The following is a 26473-nucleotide window of genomic DNA, read 5'->3' as shown; positions in this document are numbered from 1 at the left end:
CGTACTTCTGTACGCCCGTGCGTACAAATCATCTAAGTCTCAGTGTCGTGCATGTGGTGGACTAACGTAAACTTGACAGCACCGTCTAGCGGCCCCATTTTTCTTAGCAGACAAGGCACTGTACCTAAACTTTGAGGCAAAAAATTTCATATATTAAGTAATATATTGACTGATTATTGTGGGTGACATCATGCGCTCTAATTCATGAATTCATGAAATTATGACGCACAATAATCATACTAAAAAATAATAATGTTTACAAAAACATGTAGATCTAAATTCATTCTTGATAAATTATTTTTTTTTTGAAGTTTTAAGCTTGAATAAAAAGACAGTCTCAGTTGAGAAAATTCTCAAATGTTGTGAAACAATTTAACCAGTTTCAATCCAACTTGAGATTTTTCTCAGGTGAGTATATCTCAGTCAATATTGAGACAATCTTAAGTTGAGATTTATCTCAAACTTTTGAGAATGTAAGTGAAAGCCGGGCGAGCTAGTAAAATTTAGCAAAGTTCTAACTTAGATGCACATAAAGAGTAAATTATATTTTAAATAATAGAGGTATGGTATCTGCTGACACATTATCATACGGATATCATATCACATAGCAGTATCCCGATATATATATTATTTTGGAACCATCGAAGTTTTACTGAACGTTAAGCAGCACCTAAGTCCCACACATTGTTGGGCGCAAATGGTCGCAGCTCAAATACAACTTTTGCTGTCCGTTTAAAAGCAGGGGTAACTGAGTTTGTAAAAAATGACAAGAATGACAAGAATGCCTTCTTTCAATATTTATTGTTTTTCTAAAGAAACACTAACTTGCAGCAACAATTTCTCAGTTAAAGTGCACATTGTGTAAATTAGCAAAACAAAATAAATAAACAAATAAATACATAAACATTTATAAAAATACTACAAAGAATTTCTAAGGTTATTACCGTTTGTTTATATCATAAATATATTCTAGTATATAACTACGTTTACATATTAATTACACAGTTAATATTTGACTTTGTTCATTGTATATGAATTTCCTTCGGTTTTATTGCCTCTGTATATACCTATAAATTATCCTCGTGCAGCCCTTGTTATGGCAATTATCACAGTAAAGATGACTGTCGTGGGGAAGTCAAGGATACCTAAAATGAGATAATAATAAGGTTGTAAACTTAAAATTGTTTAATACAATTTTTTTTTAACTTTTAAGGACAGAAAATTTTACAATGAAGGAAAAAATTAATTAAATGTGTTTCATATATAGCCCCGTCCTTATTTTTGATGTCATGATGGTCAGACAACAACATGAGTTTATTAAGCCTTAAATTCTGCACTTCATTGTGGCGGAAATCGGAGTATAATTTAATTGCATGAGGAAACTCCACATTTGGGGGTTGTTCGTACATCAATTTAGAAAATCAAATAAACATTTTTAAGTAGCAGTCCGAATTTTAAATGGTATATTTTCATACAAATTCGATCTTTTTTATGAGGTGATTAGACAGGGCTAATGCACCGTGAAACTAACACTGTGCATCTATGTGCATACGATTTAAATATGACACATTTAAAATTGAAAGGTCGTATTATGTAATTATGTGTGCGTTTAAAATAAGAGACAGATATATTTTTTTTCTTAAACTCTATATAGCAACTAGGATATAAAAACTACTGATTGTATATTACACTAGTTAATACAATGCTTTGCCTCCTTTAAAACCGTTATGCAGAATTGTAATGTATGGTTGTTTCATAAAAAAACATAAAGCGATGAACAGCCATGTTGAATATTTCTCAGAATGCCATTTCATTTTGAAATAAAATTGAATTTTACATATAATAATATTTTCCCCATGATATGAACATCAAAATACAGAATAAACGCTTGCTTCAGTTTCAAATGAACATGCCTTTAATTGTTTAACATCAATTCCATTATTTGCTAATTAGAGAGATCCTTTGCAATGAAACAAAAATATTAAGAGGTTGGAAGGCAAAAACCTTTCGACAAATACACACTTTCGTCATAACAAAGAAAGTACAAACGTACATTGCAAGGTCCCGCTAGAGTATGCATCAGCTACGTACAGTACATTGCTTATTGTCGCGGGAACCATTGATCGTTGTCGCCCAGACGCTCTCTTTTGAATCCCTCTCTTTTGTCGGCTACACGAGGTCTGCAATTATAATATTAAATGAAAGCAGAGATCATTTAAAAAATCATCTTAGAAAAATGTACATGTATTTATGAAAAACAAGACATATCGCTAGTGACGATGGATGCTCATCAAAACTGCACTTTAGTAAATAATTCAAAATATGGAAAAAAATCTATTTTAGCATAATTGGCAAATAGAAAATACATAGGGAGCTATATAGGGAGAAACATCTAATATAAGCACACATGACCTTGACCTAAGCTTCATCCAAACTTGTTTATTAACCTACCAAATATGAAAGACTTCGGTCAAAGAAAAGACTGTATGTGCTAATGTAAAATATCACTGGTGACCTTGACCCAGTGCTCTTAAACTTTTTTCATAGGTAGAGGACCACATTAGGTATATTTCAGAGCCGTTAATAAATAAAAGCTGTGTAAGCAAAAGTATAAACATTTATTGTAAGTACTGGATTACATAATCTTCCCCAAAGAAAATTCTGCTCAGTATTATAAAGGTATAGAAGATAGATGGACGTACCGATCCATCAAAGTCGGGTCTGACTAACAGACAAGACAAATTGATTCCAGTAAAGCCTCCTCTACATAATGTAGTGGAACAATAATCAACATAAAACTGTTTACATACCATACAAGCTGTTCCAGATGGACATATTTTCACACTGCATTCCAAAAATACACTCTCATAGTTGTAAAATTTGAAGGCTTGAAATGTGGCCGTGGCAGTTCCATTACTATAACTGTTAAAGTTACTTATAATATCCGCTATGACAGAACATCTGGAAAATGAATTTTGTAACATAATAAATATATATATAATGCATGTAAAAAATAATTAAATATAAAATGCATGTTCTTTTACAATTTGTCAGTTTAATTTTAGTTTAAAGGTAGTATCAAATTGTATTAGATTTTGTTTTTCGATGCTAAACCATAACTTCTACACCGATGGATATACAGTTCTGATAAATAGACATTTCGTATGTTCACAATATATAAATATTTTCTATTGTGGTTCCAAGAATAGTCAAAGTTCCGTCATGAGTTCTGTAGTTCATTGAGTTCTGATTAACAGAATCATTATTAAACAATATTGCAAGAAATATTTATCAAAATATGAAGATAATTGTAATCATGTTATTTTATGTATTACAAAATGATAACTTAATAAAGATATTAGACATACCCGCCATTAGAGATCAAATTGACATAATTCTCGGATGAATCATCGATGCCCGGATACGCTGTACAGCTGCTCACTTCTAAGTTGTAGTTTTCTTTGAAATAAAAGTATAACAAGAACGTGTTTAGTGAACACAAATGTCCCCGGCTCATATTGATCGGTATCAATAACATTTTCCAAAACGATTTACCAATTTTTGTTCAGTTAAGGGAGGAAAATGTGCTTAACACAGTTATGTGTGATGACACAGTTATTAAACTTGATTGTCATAAACTTTGGCTATTGTCAACAAAATGCAAGTTGACATGTCAATGCTATTTGTTGAAGTAGAAACCCACTTAGTATAAAAAAACATGGCTGACAAAGCGGAATCACCTTAAGATATATCAAACTTGCTGGTTCCGGTTAAATTAGTACGGACAGACCAGACTGATAGATAGATGAACGGACGGAAAGTTCGAGGATATTATGCCCAGGAAAAAAATGTTAAGACTAAAAAATCATGTAATATTAAGTTGTTTTTTTTTTCATCAATAAAGCGAGGTATCACAGTTATAAATAATAATTCCAGTTATTAAGTTTTAAGATATAAAAAAGTTATAAGGATATAAATGACTCAGTATGACCTTGACTTGTTTAAAAAAATCAAAACAGCGCTCTACACATGGTGCCATTATTATTAACAATTCTGAACAAAAATTTTAATTTTCTTCCATCGGATCACAAGATATACAGCAGACACGAAACTTGAATTTCATACCTAGAAAGTGTGACCTTCACATTGGTACGAAGAAGCCAAACCCTGTGATCTGCAAATCGTCTCATTATGGTAAACAATGCTGTCAAGCAGATTTAGTTACCTCCGATCGATTAAAAGGTTATGGAAAGGACAGAGACGGAAGACGGACGGAAAACCAGGAGCACCATAGCTAACTTTTTTTTATTCTGCGCGTACAAAAATTGTTTAGACTAAGCCTGAATTTGTACGACAATATCATATTATATATAATTTACCTGGAAAGAGTATTGTCCAAATTATTTCACTTCCAACAGTAGTTGAAGTCGCACTTAGTTGTGACGTCACGCTGTATGAAGGGTCAATACTAATTTGTTGGTCTATAGTCAGCCTGGTTGGGAAAACAAAATATTGAACTGGTACAATTAGTGTTGTAATTTAGAAACGCTTAAATAAATAAACCAGATTTAATTTACACTTACAGAACTTGTATAGAGCTGACAATAGATAGTAAAAACGGACATGACTGCTTTATATGCCCAAGTATGTTTTCATTTTTAGCAATGAAGATTATAAATTGTCCAAAGAAGAATCTAGACTAGCGATTGGATACAACAGTACACTAGGATCTAAAGTTTTAGTGTTAATGACTTTAAAGACTGAAGAAGAATTTTTTAAGATGTTACTGTATATACATACAAGAAAAATCCATGACCCTTATCCCCGGGATGAAACCAATTTAGACCCCAGAGCCATAATTTGAACATATCTGGTAGAGGTACGCTAGACAAAGTTTCATGCTAAATATCTAAGCTTTTGCCTAAAGAAGATTTTTCAAGTATTGAATATAAATGTAATTATACATTACCGCCTCGGGATAGACCCCATGGCTGCAGTTTGAATAAAATTGGTAAAGGTCCACTAGACAAGTTTTATGCAAAAGATGTTTGTCTTAGCCTTAATAGCTTAAGAAAAAATACATTTTTGAATATGTTTTACTGTATACATAGTTGTATATATAATATTATAAAGAAAACGCATGCCATCTTCATCAAGGAAGGCTATAATTTGAACATTTATGTAGACACTAGACAATATTTCATCCGAAATATTTAAAACCAGACCTAGCAATTTTCATTTTGTGCACAGGTGTGCAAAAAATTACACATTTTTGTTAGACCTATATTTAAGATAAAATTCTTACTGTGCTGCATAAGAACTGTTGACTGTATGAATAACTCCTTGCTCGGCAATCTCCAGACAGACGAATTTTACTATCACAGTTTTACCACCATGTAGTTTATATGTAGCTATTTCACTGTATGGCCCGTACGTTATAATGATTTCTTCATTCTGTGCAGAATATAATGTACATTGGTATTTTCATTAAATAATTAACAGTGTCACTGATTATAAAAAAATGTCTTATTTCTGAAGTAATACACTTAGCAAAACAAGAAAATGCTTAAAGAATTTACTTTATATCAACATATTCATCAAAATTTGGAATAGTATATGCATAGGCAAAACCAATATCTACTAAGAAATAACAACCTAAAAGAAAAGATAGTCCACTTAATGAATTATCTAGATTTGATCTCTCTAAGTTGGTAATATAATAGGGATGGTGGGTGTAATAAACTTGTCAGTTATCACAATTTTCAGTACATGTAGTAACTTAAACCACTCCCTATCCTGATTATTTCAAGATACCGGTCAGAATGGTCCTGGTAAGTACATACAATGTATATGTTATAAAGTGGGATCAAGACCCATTCAATATCTGGCGTATAAATATATAGAGAGTTGAAGAATTTGACTTTGAATTCGCTTCTACAGTATGTTCCAGACAGATTGTTCAGTAACTGTGCAGACCAATAAATCTAAACCATGTATTGTTCATTAACATGGTATGCATTGACATAATCGTTCATATTGTTGTTGTCCTGACCTACTGTGTAAGAGACAACATATGTTGAATGTATTGGCAGTAACAGTGCCATTCAAAAGCAAATTTCGTTATGATGTTAGCTCAAATAATAATTTACCCGTTTCCTCATTTGGACTCATCAGAGTCAATAATTGACAGCATTTGGGTCGTCTGAAGCGGGCCTTGGCCACTTAAAGCCTATTTTGACTGGCTTACAAATAAACGAGGTTTTCTACCAGGGCTTTTGCATTCTAATCCCGAGTCTAAAGTCTCTAAGGCATAGTCAGGGATGTGAAGTTCACATTATATGTAGAAAAGCTACTTCATCAGTATACCAGAAATAAACATGGAGAGGAATTCAACGCCTTTCTTTATAAAGCAAAAGTGTGAGTTTTGCAAGGGACTATTGATATTTGCATGGTTAATAGTCATGGGCATTGTTAATTCAAGGCTGAACCGATGGAATAAATTATAATTTAAATTAATAATCCATGAAAATATCAGAATATCTTAATTAACATATAATACAAACATACATTGTTTTATGTTAAAACCAGCGGCTGTGTAAAAGGGAAGAGAGATAGTTGAAGTTTTCTTTTTCCTAAATTACAAGCAAAGCATGCAAAATTCCTTATCCTCCCACAGAGCGGCCTTACATTTAGCAAGTAAATAAAATTGTTGGTTAAAATGTTCACCGATGCGCATTTATCTCCCTTGAAAATGTCACAACTTGGCAGATTATAAATACACAATGGTGTTTTCTTTGCGGAAAGCTCGTAACAAAAATCTCTGTATAAACATCAAGGAAATGTTTTGTTCCGAATGAAAGTCACATAGTGCTTTATAAAACTGAAAAGATAATTTGTCTTTTTCAATTTTTCGTTCATGGTTCAATGATACACAAATCTAAAACTAATGCAATTTACGATTGCAACATCAAATTGATTTTGTGTAGAGTGGTGCAGAAAAACATTTCAATTTAAAATGTTTCCAATGTCAGAATTATCTTAGCATTTTTATACCTTTGAACATCCTGTTAAATTCACAGTTGTCGCATTTTCTTCATGCACTGTACATAGTATGTCATTTCCGTTTGTGACGACTTGCATGGCAAATAGGTAACTGTCGTCTGGTAGATTGAACACATTAATACTATCGTCGGGATTACATAGGTATTCCAACTGTGCTAAAAGATACATCGAAGTATGAAATTGTAGAATAAACAGAAACATGTATAGAATAATAAGAAGCAAATACTTCCGCAGCCCTTGTTCTTGAAATAGGTTTACACATTCGGTATTTCACCCAGTCAATTTGCTTGTTTGTTTGATTGGGTTTTACGTCATACCGACACAGTATAGGTCATATGGCGACGTTCAAGCTTTATTGTTGGAGGAAGACCTCAGGTGCCCTTCCGTGCATTACTTCCGGCACGAAACACTCGGCCACGGATGCCCCTTCACCCAGACAAAATAAACTATTCACACAATTAGCTTGACAAGTCAAGACTTTCGTTCCTGTCAGAAAGAGAATGTTAACTGTCAAAAATAAATAAACGCAAGACATTAAACCCAGTGACTCCATTAAAGTGAGAGGACCACCTTTGCGTTGGTTTGAAGTTTATCAAGTTTATTTCTTATATACTTTTTTGAATTATCATTCGGAAAAAAACTGGAATGCAAGGACTGACGGAGAGTATTTCATACCCCTCGCCTCGATATACACTGATTACTTCAGTAGTCATAATCAAAAACTTATTTTTATGTACATACAAACACATGAATATCCATTGCCCTTGTATCCCCAATCGCAGGTACACGTGAAACTGCCAGCAGTATTGTCACATCTAGCATTTGAAGAGCAGTTATCGATACGAGCAGCGCATTCGTCTATATCTGGTATGGGTGGTTCTTTTCTTAAGGCATTACCTGAACAAGATAGTTGTTTGTTTTTTTATTAAGTTATTGAAACAAAGTTCTATGTTTTGTGTGTGTGTGTGTTTTTTTTTACAATAAAAAACAGTTTAATTTTTGCTAAGCATTATGCAAGATCGTCCGTACGTTCTGCTTACGATGCATCATTCGAATACTTTTGTCGTTAACGGCTTTTATGGTTTACAGTATTAGGTCTACTACATGTACGTAGTAGTGATCTCCCCTTATCATGTTCTGAGATTTCTGCCATAAAACGCCTTAGTGATAACCTCCTTGGCATAATAGTAATCAATGCCTTCACAGACGTCACATGATGATGAAAGTCACATGACGTAACGTCGAAATTCAAATGAACATAGAAAATCTAACGTCAGTTTTCTCTTTCTGTTTTATTTTTAACTTTACGTACCTACGTTCGTTATATAGTTTATCAAGATTATACAAAATAATGAAAAATACATTCAAAAGCTAAAAAATATAAAATATGAAAATATTGATAAAAATGTCTTTTTTGATAATTTTTAGATAAATTATAACGAACGTAGGTACGCAAAGTTAAAAATAAAACAGGAAGAGAAAAATGGCGTTAGATTTTTCTACGTAACGGTTGATATTTCGATGTTACGTCATACGTTCCTACGTAGGAATTATAAGTTGTCACTTTTTTTTAGAAAAAAAAGTTTAAGTTGAAGTATTTTATGATATTCAATAAAAAGAAAGCATTTCACTTGTATTATCGCATGACCGCCACAACTTTCTTTTGAAGATCGGCGTTCTCTAAATTTCAAAATTTGAAAACTTTGGGGTGCTCTAAATGAGGTATCAGTACGCTTTAGGGTGCTCTCAATGAGGTATCAGTACACTTTCCCGCGCATGCCCAGTTTATTTTTTTATTTCAAATAATAAAGTAAGTATACCTGAAAAAAAGCAAAACAAAACATTACACATTTGACAGAACTTTTTATATTTACATATCATCTCGATCTTTTTTTTCTAACTTGAAAATGCAGTTATTATAAAGATGTTGACTCGAAGTGGAAATTAATCGCCATTTTCTGCATCCTGACCTCGAGAACAGATCAAATTATTCTTTTGTTTTTGCTTTGCTTTCAACAATGCCTTCGTTTTACAGGAGATTCTGACCAGTAAGCCACTAAGTAAATCACTACAAGTATGAACATAATATTCTAGCTTAATTATTAATAGATGGAAGTATATATAGTGTTCACATTGTCGTTAGTTTTAAAAAAATACGCGTACAAGATTATATACCTCTGATATATACACCGGGATTCTTATCGGCAATATTTCCTTGATTATATTTTGAAAATGAGCTGGAAAGATTATTAATATTTCGCATTAAGAAAAAATGCATCAACTTATCTCGTCAAATGGGCATCTAATGGGTGTATTTTTGTGGGTATTTCTAAAAATATTTATATGTTTAAATAAATCAAATATAACGAGAGAGCGTAAATCTCCAAGAAAAAAGTCGTGATGGTCATGCGATAAAACAGTTAAAGAATAAATACTCACCGGCTTCACCGGCTGCGGTAATGGTATCAGCGCATGGGGCGCCAAAATGGTCAATGATGGAAATTAATTTCCTATGATTGACCCTTGTTGTCGCCCCATGCACTGATACCAGCCGATTAAGTTCTCGTTTATATTCTATCACTATTACTTACAATTTTCGCCCGTCCATCCGGCCGCACACGTACACGTGAAACGATTCTGGTCATTTGTACACGTGCCACCATTCATGCAGGGATTACTTGCGCATTCATCAATATCTATATAAAGTAAATACATTTTATCAGTCGAATATTAACACAAGAAACACATCAGTTTCAATACTATAATCCGTGCAAAAAAAATGCACTAATTATTTGCAGATCTTTTTGCAGATCAAAATACACTAATTATTTGCAGATCTTTTTTTAAACTTACCGCTTCTGGTTACATTTGCTCAATATCTTTTTCATTTGATGATTAATGATTTAAATGACGCGTTTAATTTTAATAAGGCTTTTTTTTTATCTCCTACCACGTAGGAATTATAAAGTCCTACGTAGGAATTATAAAGTCCTATGAAGGAGTTTTAAACTCCTAATTAGGCTTTTCTATCTCCTACGTAGGAGTTATCATTTTTATACAACATTAAATTGGCACCAGGACGCTTCCGTAATCTATTCGTTTTGTCTAAACACAAGACAAAATATCAATGCATATTAAAGAATTAATCACAATTCTAGGGAATTAACTCACACTAAAAATCGAAAAAGTAGACAATTGCATACCTGTCAACCATTTTTGAAAATAAAAATCATTTGTGTATTGAACTCTCTTTAGTTTAAGATAAAGAAAGTTGAAGTTATTGATTCTGGTTGCGGTGACAACGGTGGATAGTAGTTTTAACGCTATTATAATTTATTATAAATACTTTAAGTAACAGTCTTTCTGGCCTAGTGGATGTTATTGCTGAATGTAACTCAAGAAATCGAAGTTCAAATATTATCTTATTGTTAACAGTTTTTTTTCTTCCTTTCTTTTTTATTGAACGAATAGTTATCGTACAAAGTATAAATGATAATAAATATCAATACTTAAACAAAATGAAAAAAATTGTTTACATAAACAATTTTGTTAACTTGGATATATTCAACAACAAAAATTTTCTGTGTGTACAGTGAAATTTAAGCTACAAAATCACATTTTCATAGTCGAACTTTATCCAAAAGACGTGCGCTTTCAAAGTTTGCAAAAGAAAAACTTATGAGTGAAGTCGCTTACTTACCATACGGAAAAAAAAACATTAGTTTTTAGCTCTTCTCAATACAGTAACTAGCAAAACTAAATGAGCTTCTACATGATCAAAACCGAGAATCCATATCACACGACACTGCTAACATCAGAAGCCTTATAAATAAGAACCGGTTGAACCGGGGGATGCTCCCCGAGTATGTTTTAGACACAGAAAAGTATACCTTTTGAAGTGTCAGAGTGATGTCCCTGACAAAGTTCAAAGTGTAAAAACGACTTAAAGGGCAATAACTTCAAAATCAAGCATGGCAGAGTTAAGGTCCTTTTCCGCTGCACTTCTATTTAATGTGATCAATACACCTACAAACCTCTATGGTTTCAGAGCTATGTCCCCAACAAAGTTCAGAGTGTAAAATTAAACAACGAAAGGGCAAAAACTCCAAAATTAGGCAAGGCAGAGTTATAACTCTTTTGCATTGCACTTCTTTTAAATGAGATTTATCTACCTATAAAGTTCATGTTGATATTTCTCATAGTTTAAGAGTTATGTCCTGGACAAAGTTCAAAGTGTAAAAATGAACAAAGGGCAATAACTCCAAATTTAGGCAAGGCAGAGTTATGGTTCTTTTGCACTGGACTTTTATCAAATGAGCTCTATCGACCTACAAAGTTTCATGTTGACATCTCTTACAGTTTAAGAGTTATATACCGGACAAAGTTCAAAGTGTAAATATGAACAAAGGGCAATAACTCCAACATTAAGCAAGGCTGAGTTACTGTCCTTGTGCACTGCATATCTACTCTACCTAAAAAGTTTCATGTTGATACCTCTTGTTGTTTCAAAGTTATGTATCGGACAAGAATAGCGGACAGACGGACAGACGAAGAGGCGACTATATGTTCATCCTTCGAGGAGCATAAAAATACTTGGGTGGAGAAGTTGAATTGTATGGTAAGTTAACAGCTTCACTTTGATAAATAAATTGTTTATTAATTTCATTCCGTTGTTAACTTACCATATGTAAATTACAAAGGGATAAATTAACAAACTTACATCAAAAAAGGTGGCCATCAATGAAATCGAAACAGTTCTCTAACATACAAAAACGCTGTCTGATTGCAATGGCTCAGAAAATTTTACAAAACTTTATAGGGTCCGGAGATACCAATTTCAAGTTTTGATCATGTCGCTAATAAAGCTCTGCTAGTTATTATAACGGTTGAGGAGAACCAAATTCTAATATTTTTTCAAGACGGAACGAAATAAAAATAAAATATTTTTAAAAATAGGTGGACAAGTATTGTTATTTATTGTATTTGTGTCAAAATATTATATAGTTTAATTTGTAAGTTTTGACTTTTAAAACATTTTCAATTGAACATCTTTAGTATATATGAGTGTTCATCCGTGCTGTTCTACACAAATTAGAAACTTCAACGGGAACGATAGCGACCGGAGAATGTTTCTAATTTCTGTAGAAAAGCTACAGATGAATACTACAAGCTTTATTTGGCTTACTTTATAACGTCACGACTATTTTTACAAAACATTATAAAAAAATGGAAGGCGAACAGAATTTTATATAGTATATGGAGTTTTTTCTTCTATGAAAATTAACACACAGAAATTTGAAAAAAAAAATACACTAATATCTAAAAGGAAAACATATTACCTGTAGTGCACCTTTCCCCGGTCCACCCGGCCATACACGCACACGTGAATTGATTCTGATTATTTGAACATGTGCCACCATTCATGCACGGGTTGCTCGCGCATTCATCAATATCTGAATGAAAAAGTGACAATGCCTCAGTTGTCACGTCTCTTTAAGAGCGATCGACTATAGACTGGCTCATTGGCACGTTATTTATTATGTAGATAAAATAAAATAATGATAAAAGGAATTTGATATTCAAACATGGCACTATCACTTCAGTTAAACGTTTATTCTAATCCCTTAAAGCTCTGTGACATGCTGTACATCATAAAAGCTATTTTTATTAGACAATTTAAAGACAGTGTGATTTTGTAAAAACAAAAAACAAAATACACAAAATCAAGTCTAAAAGTTTCCCCATTGCTGTATGGACAAATGCATATCTACTAGACGCCGCTTGCAAGCGGGGTCTAATAATAATAATATCGGTCTTAGCGGTGTTTATCGGCTATTTAACACCGGTTTGGAGTTTTGATGCGTAGGAATTGACCACCACGAAGGCCATAGGCCTGAGTGGTTAATTGTTTCGCATCAAAACGACACACTTGTCTGAGGCTATTATTAACTTTTTAAGAATGGTCATATAAAAGATAACAGTCATTTAAAAAAAGCTTTACTAAGATGTTAACAGTTACCGATGTCGCAATTTGTCCCTTGCCAACCTCCGGCACATCTACACGTGTACCCGTTCTGTTCGTTGTTACAAGTTGCTCCATTCTGGCATGGATTGCTCAAGCATTCATCAATATCTGAAAAACGTGTAAAAGAATCGTTAAAAGTATGCGTCGATTTATAAATGATTTCAAATGTTATATACTCAACAAAATAAAATAGGGGTCATAAAATTATATGCATATTTAATATGAAAATATTATTTTACATTTGTTGAAGTTTATACATTAGTAAATCCATTATCTACTGACACATTTCGATGCAAAAACAAAAGTATTCCATTTAATCCATGACTTAGGTTTCATCTCTCTGTTCACGGTGTCCAAAATGTTTCTTTAATTAAGGTTATGGGTGGGGTAAAAGATTTTAAAGTGTCAAGTTTCTGTCGTAGAAATTACCTCAATAGTGAGTGTGACCTCCCCTAGCCCTGATCAATTCCTGAATACGGGTTGGAAAGCTCCTGATAAGTGTACGGATGTCAGCAAGTGGTATCAGTGCCCATTCCTGAATAAGAGCGTTGGCGAGCTCAATTCTTGTTGACGGTTGTGGAATCCGGGCTTTAACTCGCCTCTGCAGAATGTCCCATGCATGTTCCAAAGGATTAAGCTCTGAAGACCGTGCTGGCCAGTACATCCGCTCGATTCCTTGTTCATCGAGAAAAGCGTTTACGATTCTGGCGCGGTGTGCAGTGGCATTATCGTCCATAAGAATAAATTCCTGACCTACAGCACCAGCGTAAGGAACAACATATTGTGCGAGTATCTCATCCCTATAACGTTGACCGGTAACAGAGCCATTCATAAACACATGTAGGTCCGTGTGCCCATCGTAAGAGATGCCAGCCCAAACCATAACTGAGCCGCTTCCCCATTGGTCATGTTCAACTATACAACAGTCTCTAAAACGCTCATTACGTTGCCGCCAGACACGTCGCCGACCATCATGGAAGTCCAAACAGAATTTTGATTCATCTGTGAACAAAATGTGTCTAAACTTGAACGCAGCCATCAAATTCTGGCGATCACGTGCAAACGCCAATCGATTAACACGATGTCTTGGAGTGAGTGGTACACGTACAGCTGGCCTCCGAGCGCGTAAATTAGCCTCATGAAGTCTATTTCTATACGTTTGAACAGAAATATTCACATTTGTTGCCCTTGCAAAATCTCTATTCAATGAAACAGCAGAATCAAATCGCCTCCGTTTCGCCATTACTACCATTGCACGGTCGTTTCGGGCAGATGTTGCCCTCAAACGACCACTTCCTGTTCGTCTAAATGCAGATCCGGTGGCTAGGTACCTTGTCCATAACCGCTGAATGACGCTTTGATTGGTGTTGTGGGCCTGTGCCACTTGACGCTGACTTTGGCCTGCTAGCAAACGTCCGAGGGCTTGTGCAGCCTCATCTCGAGTCAGGTGCCTCCTCGGCATATTTTGTGATAAAGGTAATTAAATTTGAAGCACAGAAAACAAGAAACTGTGTTAAAACTCCAGCGGTATAAAGAATAACAATCAGGTTGGATATGATATCTTCATTTTCAATGCAATTTTTGAAGGTACATGTCTTTATGAGCGTTTTGCACGGATTTTTCGATATTTTCATGGTTATGAAATCTCGCTGCTAACAGTACATGGGTGCACAAGGTGAAAGTGATATATTTAGATTAAAATATAAAGTTATTATCAAAATACCCTAAAATATATTATTGACCCCTATTTTATTTTGTTTAGTGTATTTTACGTCAACATATAGTCTACGTCAAAGTAGGTTTCATATCCACCGACTGCATGTCAATTAAAAAAAAAAAGTCTACCATAATTTCTCTTTTTTTTTCTAAATTAAACATTGGCTAAGCTTATGGCAAAATGTTTACATAAAATTTTGAAACGTCAGTGACGTAATGACGTCAATAAACCACTTTGACGTTTGATTAATTTCTTCCCAGCTTTTAAATACTGTATATTTTATAAGCATATGAAAATGGGGATAACTTAACTTTCATTCAATGTCTTATGATAGGGTTAAAGCAGGGATCTCAGTCCAAGTGCTGAGTTGAATAATCACATCACATCCAAATTAACATGATGTACAATATACACAAACATAGTGAATATTGTATTCTGTTTTACTACTGATATTGAGTAAAAATCGTTAAAAAAAGTATGTCTATACCATACGCGTGCAGATTTCGCGGCTTCTTTGCAACGGTATTAGTTTGAGCTGAAACTGTTATAACGGTATATTGCACAATCACAAATGAAGTAATTTGCATTATACAAACATAGCTTAAAGACTTGCTAAATGTTAGTGCTTCACTATAAGCGTGTCAATGGAAGAATGCGTATTCTTTACTTTTTCGGGCATGTTATAAATATAAAATGGGTAACTCCATTACTTTATCTCGTTAAATAAAATCAGTATATACAAATATTCAATGTCTTCTATTATTTAAAGATTTTCACACCCTTTTAAATTTTTTTTTCAACTCAAGTAATTATTTATGGTGGATGATTTAAGATATATTTGAATTTATTGTCATTTAATATAAACTTTAATTCTGACTTTAAATAACTTAAAAAGATTGTTCAAATGTAAAAGTGAAAAAGTATTAAACACTGAATTCATAAAAACACGATACAGCTTATACTTATCATATATATTAGTTTATTTTATAAAATGATAATCACTACGTGACTTTAATTATTTTGTTAATTAAATTTTAAACAAGAACTGTCGGTGGACAACGACGCTCGGACTATTCGAAAAAAAAGTGTTTTATTGAGTTATAATGATTAATACCTATAGGAATACTTTAAATTATCCGAAAATGTACAAAGACTTGTTGTTAAGATGCTTTATCGAGTAAATCACTGCTTTATTATTATGAATGCATAAAATTGTCCCAAAAAGGCACAAACCCTTCAGTAGTGATGGAGATACCAGCTTAGAACCAAAAACTTAAGCAAGAATTTCTAAGTAGAAAAAGGGGCATAATTATGCATAAAGCAAATCAGAGTTATGGGACTTGTGCCAATCAAGTAAGATATTCACAGAGAACAAGTCTGGAGTTTCAATTCATTCCCTTCAGTAGTTATGGAAATACTTAACCACAGGAACGCCGACGCCGACAAATGGGTGACTGCATTAGCTCGATTATTCTGCGAATAGTCGAGCTAAAATGAATATTGATCTTCGAATTATATTTTGACAAGATATAAAATGCGTTTACGTGTAAGAACACTTCCTCGAAAGTTGGTACTTATTTTTGCTAAGAAGAAAAAAGTTTAAGTTGAAGTATTTATGATATTCAATAAAAAGAAAAGGCATTTCACCTGTTTTTACAATCTACGCCCGTCCATCCGTCCGCACACGTACACGTGAAACGATTCTGGCCATTTGTACATGTGCCACCATTCCTGCAGGGATTACTTGCGCATTCATTAATATCTATATAAAGTAAAGACATTGATCAGTCGCATTTACCACACGAGCAATACTATAGTCCGTACAACTTGCACTTAATTATTTGCAGATCTTTTTTTTACACTAACCACTTCTAGTTAAAACAGTTACGTTTGGGCTCAAATATCTTTTTCGGTTGATGATTAATCACTTGAATGACACGTTTAAGTTACGAATAATTTACCCAGTGTAGTAACCCATGTGCTAAAGATGTATGTTATATACTAACCAAGCCTACAAAGAGCCTTGTAACAGGAAAAGCAGCTGTATACTTATGACCAAGAAGATCGGATACTTATAGATCTATGTCGTAAAATATATATACATCTACATAATGTAAAACTCGTTGGCATTTTTATTCCAACTACGCATACATTAGCACGTGCAACGGTTTGTATTTATTGTGACACATGGCTCATTTTGGCAAGGGTAACTGGCTCATTTGCTTGTATCTGATTACGCCATGATTAGTATCGAGTTTCAATAGATTTGCGTTAGACTGACTGACATATGAGTAAGGAAAACAACAATACAGCCATGAAAATTATTCAGTATTGCTATATGTAATTTTCAAATATATTCATAAGAAAATAAATGGTCATTTCTTTAAAAAAAGATTTTGCTCAAACAACGAAGAATTTACCGATGTCGCAATTTGTTCCTTGCCAACCTCCGGCACATGTACACGTGTAACAGTTCTGTTCGTTATCACAGGTTGCTCCATTCTGGCATGGATTGCTCAAGCATTCATCAATATCTGAAAAACGTGTAAAAGAATCGTTAAAAGTATGCGTCGATGTATACATAATTTAAAAATACATGTAACTAGTCATTTTTAAAAAAAAGCTTTACTAAGATGTTGACATAGTTACCGATGTCGCAATTTGTCCCTTGCCAACCTCCGGCACATGTACACGTGAACCCGTTCTGTTTGTTGTTACAAGTTGCTCCATTCTGGCACGGATTGCTCAAGCACTCATCAATATCTGGAAAAAAACGTGTAAAAGAATCCTTAAATATATGCGTCGATTTATACATAATTTAAAGAAAAACGTGTAACTAGTCATTTTTTTTTTACTAAGATGTTAATATAGTTACCGATGTCGCAATTTGTTCCTTGCCAGCCGCCGGCACATGTACACGTGTACCCGTGTTCGTTGATACAAGTTGCTCCATTCTGGCACGGATTTCTCAGACATTCGTCAATATCTAATAAACATAAAAACCAAAACCCTTAGAAATATATGCGTGGGATTAAACATTTTATGTTGAATTTATTATAAGTCTATATATAGTCTTTTGTTGAATCATCCAGCATGTGAAAAATAGGTCGAAGTATGAATTTCTAACATAATTCCGTTATTTTCTCATTGAATAGAGGGAACTATCGATACAGGAATTATTTTCAAACAACAGCACAGCAAAGGCGGTACAGTATACCCAGTCTCAGCTATAATTATATGAGAAGTTAAATGATTATAATTAGATATAAAGATTTGTACGGGCGATCACCAGTTTTTTAGTTGTAATTATAAACATGTTGGATTTATTAAATGGACTTGTCAAGTTTTGAATGTGGGGCAGTCCACCAGTATAGAGCCGGTTGAGACTGCACGGATGTACAGACTGGCCAGGTGGTTTACTGGTGACAGAGGTTAACCACTAAAGGTTCCAGCAGGTAGGTGGTTAACTCCGTTCATATTGTACAAGTTATGTCTTTTTGAAAATAATACCAAAATATTGAAAAAGTACGCTAAAATCTATATTGTACTCACAGAATATTATCATGATAGCAAATGATACTCACAGACTTGGGTTGATTTTCTTTCAAAACTATTTTACTTTTCCTTTAGGTTATCAGAAAAATATCATTTTTTAACATTTAATTTACTTTACTGTAATATGTTTGTTTTTCTTGTTGTTACCCTAATTTTAATACATATTGTTTGGTCATATGTCTGTGGTCGATGCACTCAACCGGCCTGATTTACTAACCATTTGTCTACATATAAAGGCGGCGGTTTAATCAATATAATAGCAAATGGAAATAACTCTAAAATTATTAATTGCAGAGTTCTCATTCCTGTAAGATACATTCGTCCTTACAGTTATCTATCCTCGAATAAAGTTTCAAATGAGTATCTAAAACAAAGATGAAGTAAAGTTTTGAACAATGCACTACTTTTTTACAGAAATATCCACCTATTGAATTTTGATAAAGTTTATATAGAATTTCTAGTGCTGTGAAAATGAGTTTGTTATTTTGCAGTGTTTCTTACGATTATAAAAAAAACACAGTAAAATTATCTAAGTTTCAAGCAAATTCCTATAAATGCATTAAAGACTATATGTTAACTAGTGTACAAAGAGGGATAAAAAAACGAAGAAAAACATACATGATCCTTCGACAGGTATATTACTGAACAGAAGTACTGAAACATAGATCATATAAAGTTGGTAACACAGTATATTCTTCATTTTGCTGTACCTGAAACGAAATAAAAACACAATTAAAGAGACTACCACACTAAAGAACACAATTAAGTTTTACACATATGTCTCAAATGCTATAATTTTTATTTCTCAAAAACTGTTTTATTAAGGTATTTTGATACAGTTTCCGAAAAATAAATACTATTTTGCCATATAGATGAAATATTGTTTACTTTTTTTGCTCTATCATAGTGAATCACTCTTTTGTATGGTAGTCAAAATAGTTGTTTACATTTTGAAACCCTTACGGCACATTACTGCACACTGCGCACAAATCCCTTAAGTTGTAAAACATCTAATAAGCTCTATATCCATTAAACACATGTTTTTCATAATTATGTGAAGATTTTTTTTTAAATATGGACTTCTAAGACATAATGTGTCGTCATTTGTTTTGAAGATGACGTTCATGCTAAACGTTAGTAAAGAATTTTCTAAATACACGAAGGGCCAAATATTAGTCAAATACCATAGCAGAGTCATGCGATTTTACAGTGACCTCCAATTATGATACCGAAGACACTTGTGTAGTTTCAAGAAAATACCTTCAGTAATTTAATGTTGATGTAGCATACAACAAATTTAGCATGAATTTTTGAAATTCTCAAAGGACAATAATTCAGTTGAGACCCATTTCTGAGTTATGGGTCTTGGAAAGTGACCTTTATAAACGATATTGTAAGTGTAAGATTACTTTCGGTAGTGTTGCAGGCTATATTATCCGGAACTCGGCAAATTTGGGTTTTCCCCAGCTTATCCGTATGTACAAACAATTTTCACTGTTATAGCTTCACGGTGCACTACCCGTCACAATAAATTAGTCAACCTGTTCCTACGAATTTGCTTGGACCCTGCGGCTAAGACCAAGGTCACATATAGGGGTCAAAGTTCAGATAAAAAAATCATGAAGTGTATAGGACCATTTAGTTATCATTTATTGAAGGATTGTAATATATATAGTGAAAAATATAATCGATATTATTTAGTACAGGCATGGAACTTGGGCCGCTCAATCCAAATCCAACAATTTTTTTCACCAGATTTCAAAATCTTGGTACCAAATGTTTGAGATTTATTACTCTTAAAGGAAAGAAAGCGGTCATTTCAATGATTTTAGATAATGAGTAGATATGTAGTCTCGAAGTTTCCGCATGTGTAAAATAAAAGATGTGACCGCTGGGTTTTTGTAAGAATTACCCAACTTAACGGCAGTTTAAATATGGTAAAGTTAAAAAAAATGTGCATCTTCTAATATCATAAATTCTTTCTTTAGATGACTACCTAAATATACCGGACCATGCTTGATAAAACTGTCAATTAGGTTTCTTTTAATTATCTTAATATAAAATTTTCTATTTCCAGAAAGATTTTGATTAACCGGACAATAGGAATTACCGGTGTGCGTAGTAGAAAACTAATGCACATTTAACATAACAAATTTTAATAAAATTTAAAGTCATGATCCAAAATATATGCGTATATATGCGTATAATTAGGTGTAATGAATTGTTTAATATTTTCATCGCAAAATATTCCAAGAAGACAACATTTTGGCAGGAATTTAAACATCTTTTTCCCGTAAAATGGTTTGAATCTCATCTACATCTTACATGTGAATGATATGTAGATAACTAGTGGGATATATAACAATAGGAACTTATTATGCGAAAAAATAAGAACGAATCAACTCACGTTATCACGTTGGCTGTGTCGTGTGTTGGTATCCTTTGCTACGCTGTTTCGGAATCTGGAACTCCACCGGGTCACTTAATACTTTACAGAGTATATTCCTCGTGCAGAAACTATTACATAAATAAAGAAATTGATTAATTAAAGTTTTTTTTTGCAATGTACTAAAATTTCACTTACGCCAAGATTTCCATCGCAAGGCTATGGTAACTGATCAATCCAGCAAATCTTATTTATAGGCTGGTTATAAACACTCACAAAGAATAGCACGAAAAATTCGTGAGTAATGGTAATTATGCAGGGTATTTGCGAGAGCGTAGTAAGTACTACGGAGTTCCTGGAAAACGTTACGAGCCTTCAACCTGTGAGTCCCAATTATGGAACGCCATAGCTGCCTCGTGTTGTTTCATTTCGTTTTATTTTTCCCTAAAAGCGTCTTATTATGTGTAATAGAAGTGTTGGCTTGCCAACATTTTATGGGAATCTGTCTTTAGGTCAAATATTCATTTTATCTTGTCAAAACGTAGTGCTGACTTGTCTAAACACTGTCTTATTATTTCAAAACGTCATGTTGTCATGTGCAAATCCGATAATAACATGCCGAATGGAAGTCTTAATATGTTTAACATGCACGCCATCTTTTCGAATTAAGATTTCATTATGTCTGAACAAAGACTTGTTTAAATGTTGTCTTGAAATTGTCTTATCATGTGAAACAGTAGTGTTATCTTGTCGGAAGTTGGTGTCATCTTGTCCAAATGTGATCCTGGTATGTTATGACACTGTTGTATTATGTTATACTGTCGTTTTGTCTTGTCCAAATGTGATATTGACTTGTCTAAACACCGTCACATTTTGTCAGACTGACATGTCATTGTGTTCAAATTCGGTGTTATCTTGCTTAATGAATGTCTTTTATGTCAAAATAGCATGCTGTCTTGTCCATCTGTGGTAGTAATTTGTCTAGAAATTGTCTTATTATGTGAAACAGTAGTGTTATCTTGTCGGAACTGGGTGACAGTTTGTCAAACTCATATCTTATTATGTCGGCTAGTAGTGATATCTTGTTCAACCGTTATATTGACCTGGCTGAGTGCTGTCCTGTTTTATCAAACTGTTATGTTGCTTCGTATGATGTGGTGTTATTCTGTCTTATTGTGCCAAAACATCATGCTGTCTTGTCTAAAACTGTTGTCATCCTGTCTAAAAATAAACTTATTATGTGAAATACTAATGTTGACTTGCCAATAAATTTTGTTTGTTTGTGTAAACGTTATTTTATTATGTCAAACAGTATTGTTGACTTGTCGAAAGATGGTATTGACATGTCTAAACACTGTCTTTTTTTCTCAGATCGCCATGCTATTTTATCAAAACTTTATGTTAACCGGCCTAAACACCGTCTTATTATGTGAAATAATTGTGGTATCTTTACAAATTATGGTTATGAACTGTTAGAACGCTATTTTAATTTGTCAAACTGGCATGCTTTTATGTCCAAATGCAGATTCAACTTGTCTATCTTCGTCTTACTATGTCAAATAGTTATATCGTCTTGTCGAAACGTGGTGATGACTTGTCTAAAATTATTATCTTTTTGTCAAAGTGTCATTTTATTTTGTCAAGCTTAGGTGTTATTTTTACTAAACATCGTCCTTTTATGGCGAAGTATCTTTTTTCCTTTTCAACTGTGGTGTTTACTTATTGAAACACAGTATCATTATGTAATACAGTGGCGTTGACTTGCCAGTTTATGACGTTAACATGTCTAAATGCCGTCTCATTATGTCAGATAATCGTGTTATCCTGTCCAGATGTGATGTTGTCAAAATTTAGTATCACGTGACCAGAGCCCGCGCGGAGCGATAAAATATAAAGCAAAAAAGATAACGGGACAGTTTAGCAAAATTAGACAGCGCTTTCTCAAGACAGAACTAAATTTGAAGAAATTTACACAATTATTAAACATAATAAGACTGTTTCTGTGTTTTACAAGAATACATCAAATTTCGACAATAAAACACTTATAAGAAAGAGTTTAGACAAGTCATTACCACATTTCGACAAGATACCGCAATTTTTTGACTTTATAAGACTGAGTTTTAACCAGTCAAAACTGCTTTTTGACAAAATAGCATACAGTTTATCATAATAAGGAATGATTTAGCCCAGTCAACACCCCATTTCGGCAAGATAATTTGAATATTTGATAAAAAAGACAATTCAGTAGTGTACGTTGGCAAATTAACACAGTTGTTTGACACAATTAATAAGACAATGTTTAGGCATTTAAACACCGTATTTTGACAAAATAACATGGCAGTTTGATAAAATAAAGCTGTGCTTTTACAAGTCAACACCAAATTTCGACAAGAGAACACTACTGTTTCAAATGATCAGACAGTCTTTTGAAAAAACAGCTCCACAATTTGACCAAAAATCGCGACTAACTAGTACATAATATAACACATTTCAGACAAGCCAAAACGACATGTTTGACATTATAACACTACTGTTTGAAATAATAAAACAATTTTAACACAAGTCAACATCACATTTTAAAGAGATAAGACTACTGTTAGGTATAATAAGGCAATGTTTAGACAAGTCGACAAATTACAATGACATCACAACGCTTATATTTGACAAAATAAGACGCTTTCTGGGCAAGATAAAAAGAAATGTAATAACATGAGGCAGCTATGGCGTTCCATACCCAATAATATCCTTTCCAGGAATCTTGTTAAAAACCTATTGAACTGTTTCAAGATAACTGTTTATGAGGAACGTCTTGTGTAATCAGTAATCAACTGCTTCAATAAATAATTTAAGTTATGTGTACTTTGCATCAGTTGCCAATCCTTCCGTATTTCCATAATAATACTATTCCGTAAGGTGACAAAGGGGCATTATTCTGCACAAATGATTGATGATGTGACTTGCTCTTGGCTTCAAATAAGGGCTATCAGTATAATCACCGGGAATCGCATTACTGAATAGACACAATATAATCTTACAAAGGAAGTTTATGGCCGTCACATTGGCAGGGTTACGAATGATCATTGTGTACACCGGTCTTACTGATATTTGATAGACCGGTGTGTATACAATGCCGAATGATGGCTTATCAAGCAAATGTTGCTTAAAATGCGGTCTCACTTACTCCCGGCAGAGCCCAGGACCATCCCGGTAAGTTACCGGGATGATTCGGGACGATCCGGGGTGTAATTATTGTTGCGGTCACACTAACCCCGGCAGCACTACGGTAATTCCCAACTAACCACCCAGGATGCGCTCCGGATCATCCAGGCCAAACCCAGGTGAAGCTTCGGTTCATGCCTGTGCTTCCCCGGTCGTTTCCGGATGACGCAGGAACTGCCCCGGTTGACCCAGGCAGAGCCCCGGTCGATCCAGGCGGAGTCCAGGACGATCCAGGCAGAGCCCCGGTGGATTGAAGACGCGCGAAAATGATAACATTGATTTTTTAATATAATATCTATTGTTCCAGAATAGTAATTCATGATGATTTTCTGAAAAACCCTTATGGAAGACTGGATATAAGGGAAATTGGAACGGTTTTAATACAAACAAGTGCAATCATCGCAAATTGTCGTGATTCCTTTGAAATGAACCGGGCTTTGCCGGGGCTCTACCGGGATCAACCGTAGCTCCATCGTCATCCTCCGGGGCTCTGCCGGGGCTCTCCCGATATTCACCGGGGCTCTGCCAGCATTCACCGGGGCTCTGCCAGCATTCACCGGGGCTCTACCGTAGCTCTACCGGCTTTATCATACCCCGGATCATCCTCGGTTTGTGCCGGCAGAGCTACGGTGCTTCCCTGGTGTAACCCCGGTCGTTCCCGGCAGAGCTAAGGATGAAGCAGGCAAAGCTTTACTTCCCGGATCATCCCGGACCACCCCGGTGATATTAAATATTCTCTTCCATCCGGGGTCGAATGCCGGATGTTCCCGGATCATCCAGGACGTTGCCGGCAGAGTTACGGATGTACCCCGGTTGTTCCCGGTCGTTCCCGGATCACCTCGGACGTCTACCGGGCTCTGTCGGGATGTGAGACTGTAGCTTTTAATTACTTTCAGACTAGTTAGAACGAGTGCATTATCAGATTATTGGATACAACAACAATTGCATCGTTAACAAAAGACCACACGTCAATGTTTGTGGTTGAATCATTATTCAAGTAAAAGATCAGAGTAGGAATCTTTAAATGCAGTTGTGTCTAGCGAATTTTTGATGAATGGCCAAAATTTCATGACTGTACATCAAAGCACAACAAAGTAAGACATTTTGTCAAAATCTAGGTCAGCTGATATCAAAGTTCAATTTGCATCTTAATCTGTGCACTTGGTTCAAATTTCATAGCTGTACATCAAAGAACAAGACAGCGGGTCACATCATCAAAAGCTAGGTCACCTGATATCAAAGTTCAATTTTACAACTAAAACTGTGCACATGGTTGTACATCAAAGGACAAGAAAGTAGGTCACTGTCTCCTTAGGCAGGGCATTATTTTGTCCCAACGGTTTAATTGAAACAATCGTGATACAGGTCCACCAAGCAATGTTTCGTATCAAATATCTAAGATGTATAGATCTATTTAGATTGGGAAAATACGTTAATACCATTTTAATATAAGTTATGAACCATGTAAATCTTATTTTCGTAGACGCCATCTTGGTTCTTACTATATTTGGGATATTAACCATATTTGCCGCACTTGTAAACGTCCTACATTTCATTACAAAACATTTCATTCTTTATTATTTCATTCATACAAATCATTTAATAACAACAAAAATACGTTTTAAATACAGAATATAAAGATAAATCTTATTTCGTACACCCGATCTTATTTTCGCTTTACATGGAGATATGAGCTTTTTGCGTACAAAGGTATTTTCAGCTTTTTTTAAATAGTTTTTGGGCTTTTAAATTTCAATCATTTAAAGAATGCATAAATATGTAATTAACATAATTATTTAAATGAATAAATGCACTATGTTAAAAATTAATCTTATTTTCGTAGCCGCGATCTGATTTCGCGAAAGTAGCTTATTTTCGGTATCCCGATCTATACATGTAGATCTACTTATAAATCATATTTTGAAAGTAGTTGTAGATTGATCAAAATATAACATAAACTTGTAACACATTCTCCAAATTGTCAGCGAATAAGTGAATGTCTGTCTGACCCCGACCTAGGAATATATTTTTTACTTGCGTCATGTTGCGTTGGATTTTTCGACATATGCGTTAAGTGACGTATGCATAACAAATCAGTGATTTCAATCTGTAGTATATCAGTTATTCATTCAACTAAACAAATATTGATCTATTAAAATATAGTTTTGTTATGTATTTCAATATTTTACATAGATCGAGAGCTACTTAAATAATCAGCCCATAAATTCAAAAATCCTGTATGTTTTGATCAAAGTGGTAAATCACACTAAGTGAAATTATATATAATTATGTACATAATATTAATATGCAAAATAAAACAATTTTCAAACATCGAAGAATATGTAAAATATGTACTGCAAATATTTGTGCATATTATATGTAATCATTAAAATATGAAATATGTGCATTCATTTCTTATTTTAAAATTTGACTTAAACTTTATAGAAAAATAAATTTTATTACCTCCCTTTATTTACAGGAAATGTTAAATTCGTTAATATCTTTATAA

The 26473-nt window shown here is 33.9% G+C and overlaps 1 protein-coding gene across 6 annotated transcripts; it reads right to left on the bottom strand.

Annotated features, from left to right (window-relative positions):
• Positions 1-784: 784 nt before the first annotated feature.
• Positions 785-20983, bottom strand: LOC132731999 (fibropellin-1-like). 6 transcript variants are annotated; one of them, XM_060718317.1, is made up of 17 exons: positions 20767-20982; positions 18978-19069; positions 17680-17790; positions 17454-17567; positions 17225-17338; positions 16456-16566; positions 13082-13198; positions 12402-12515; positions 9654-9758; positions 7804-7959; positions 7054-7217; positions 5306-5454; positions 4380-4492; positions 3369-3459; positions 2811-2961; positions 2054-2180; positions 785-1145 (listed from the first exon to the last, which is right to left on the bottom strand). In XM_060718317.1, the coding sequence occupies exons 2-17, from the start codon at positions 19057-19059 to the stop codon at positions 1075-1077; spliced, it is 1890 nt and encodes a 629-aa protein (XP_060574300.1). In that variant the 5' UTR covers positions 19060-19069; positions 20767-20982; the 3' UTR covers positions 785-1074. The 6 variants fall into 6 exon arrangements, with proteins under 6 accessions (XP_060574300.1, XP_060574302.1, XP_060574301.1 ...); XM_060718319.1 differs by lacking the exon at positions 12402-12515 and having other exon boundaries at positions 20767-20983; XM_060718318.1 differs by lacking the exon at positions 16456-16566 and having other exon boundaries at positions 13082-13195.
• Between the last annotated feature and the right edge of the window lie 5490 nt (positions 20984-26473).

The sequence above is a fragment of the Ruditapes philippinarum genome, unplaced genomic scaffold (genome assembly GCF_026571515.1).
Source record: "Ruditapes philippinarum isolate M1 unplaced genomic scaffold, ASM2657151v2 ctg3128_1_1_1_1, whole genome shotgun sequence".
Taxonomy (NCBI): domain Eukaryota; kingdom Metazoa; phylum Mollusca; class Bivalvia; order Venerida; family Veneridae; genus Ruditapes; species Ruditapes philippinarum.
Note: the sequence above shows the minus strand (reverse complement) of the source record. Positions and strands in the feature narration are given on the sequence as shown.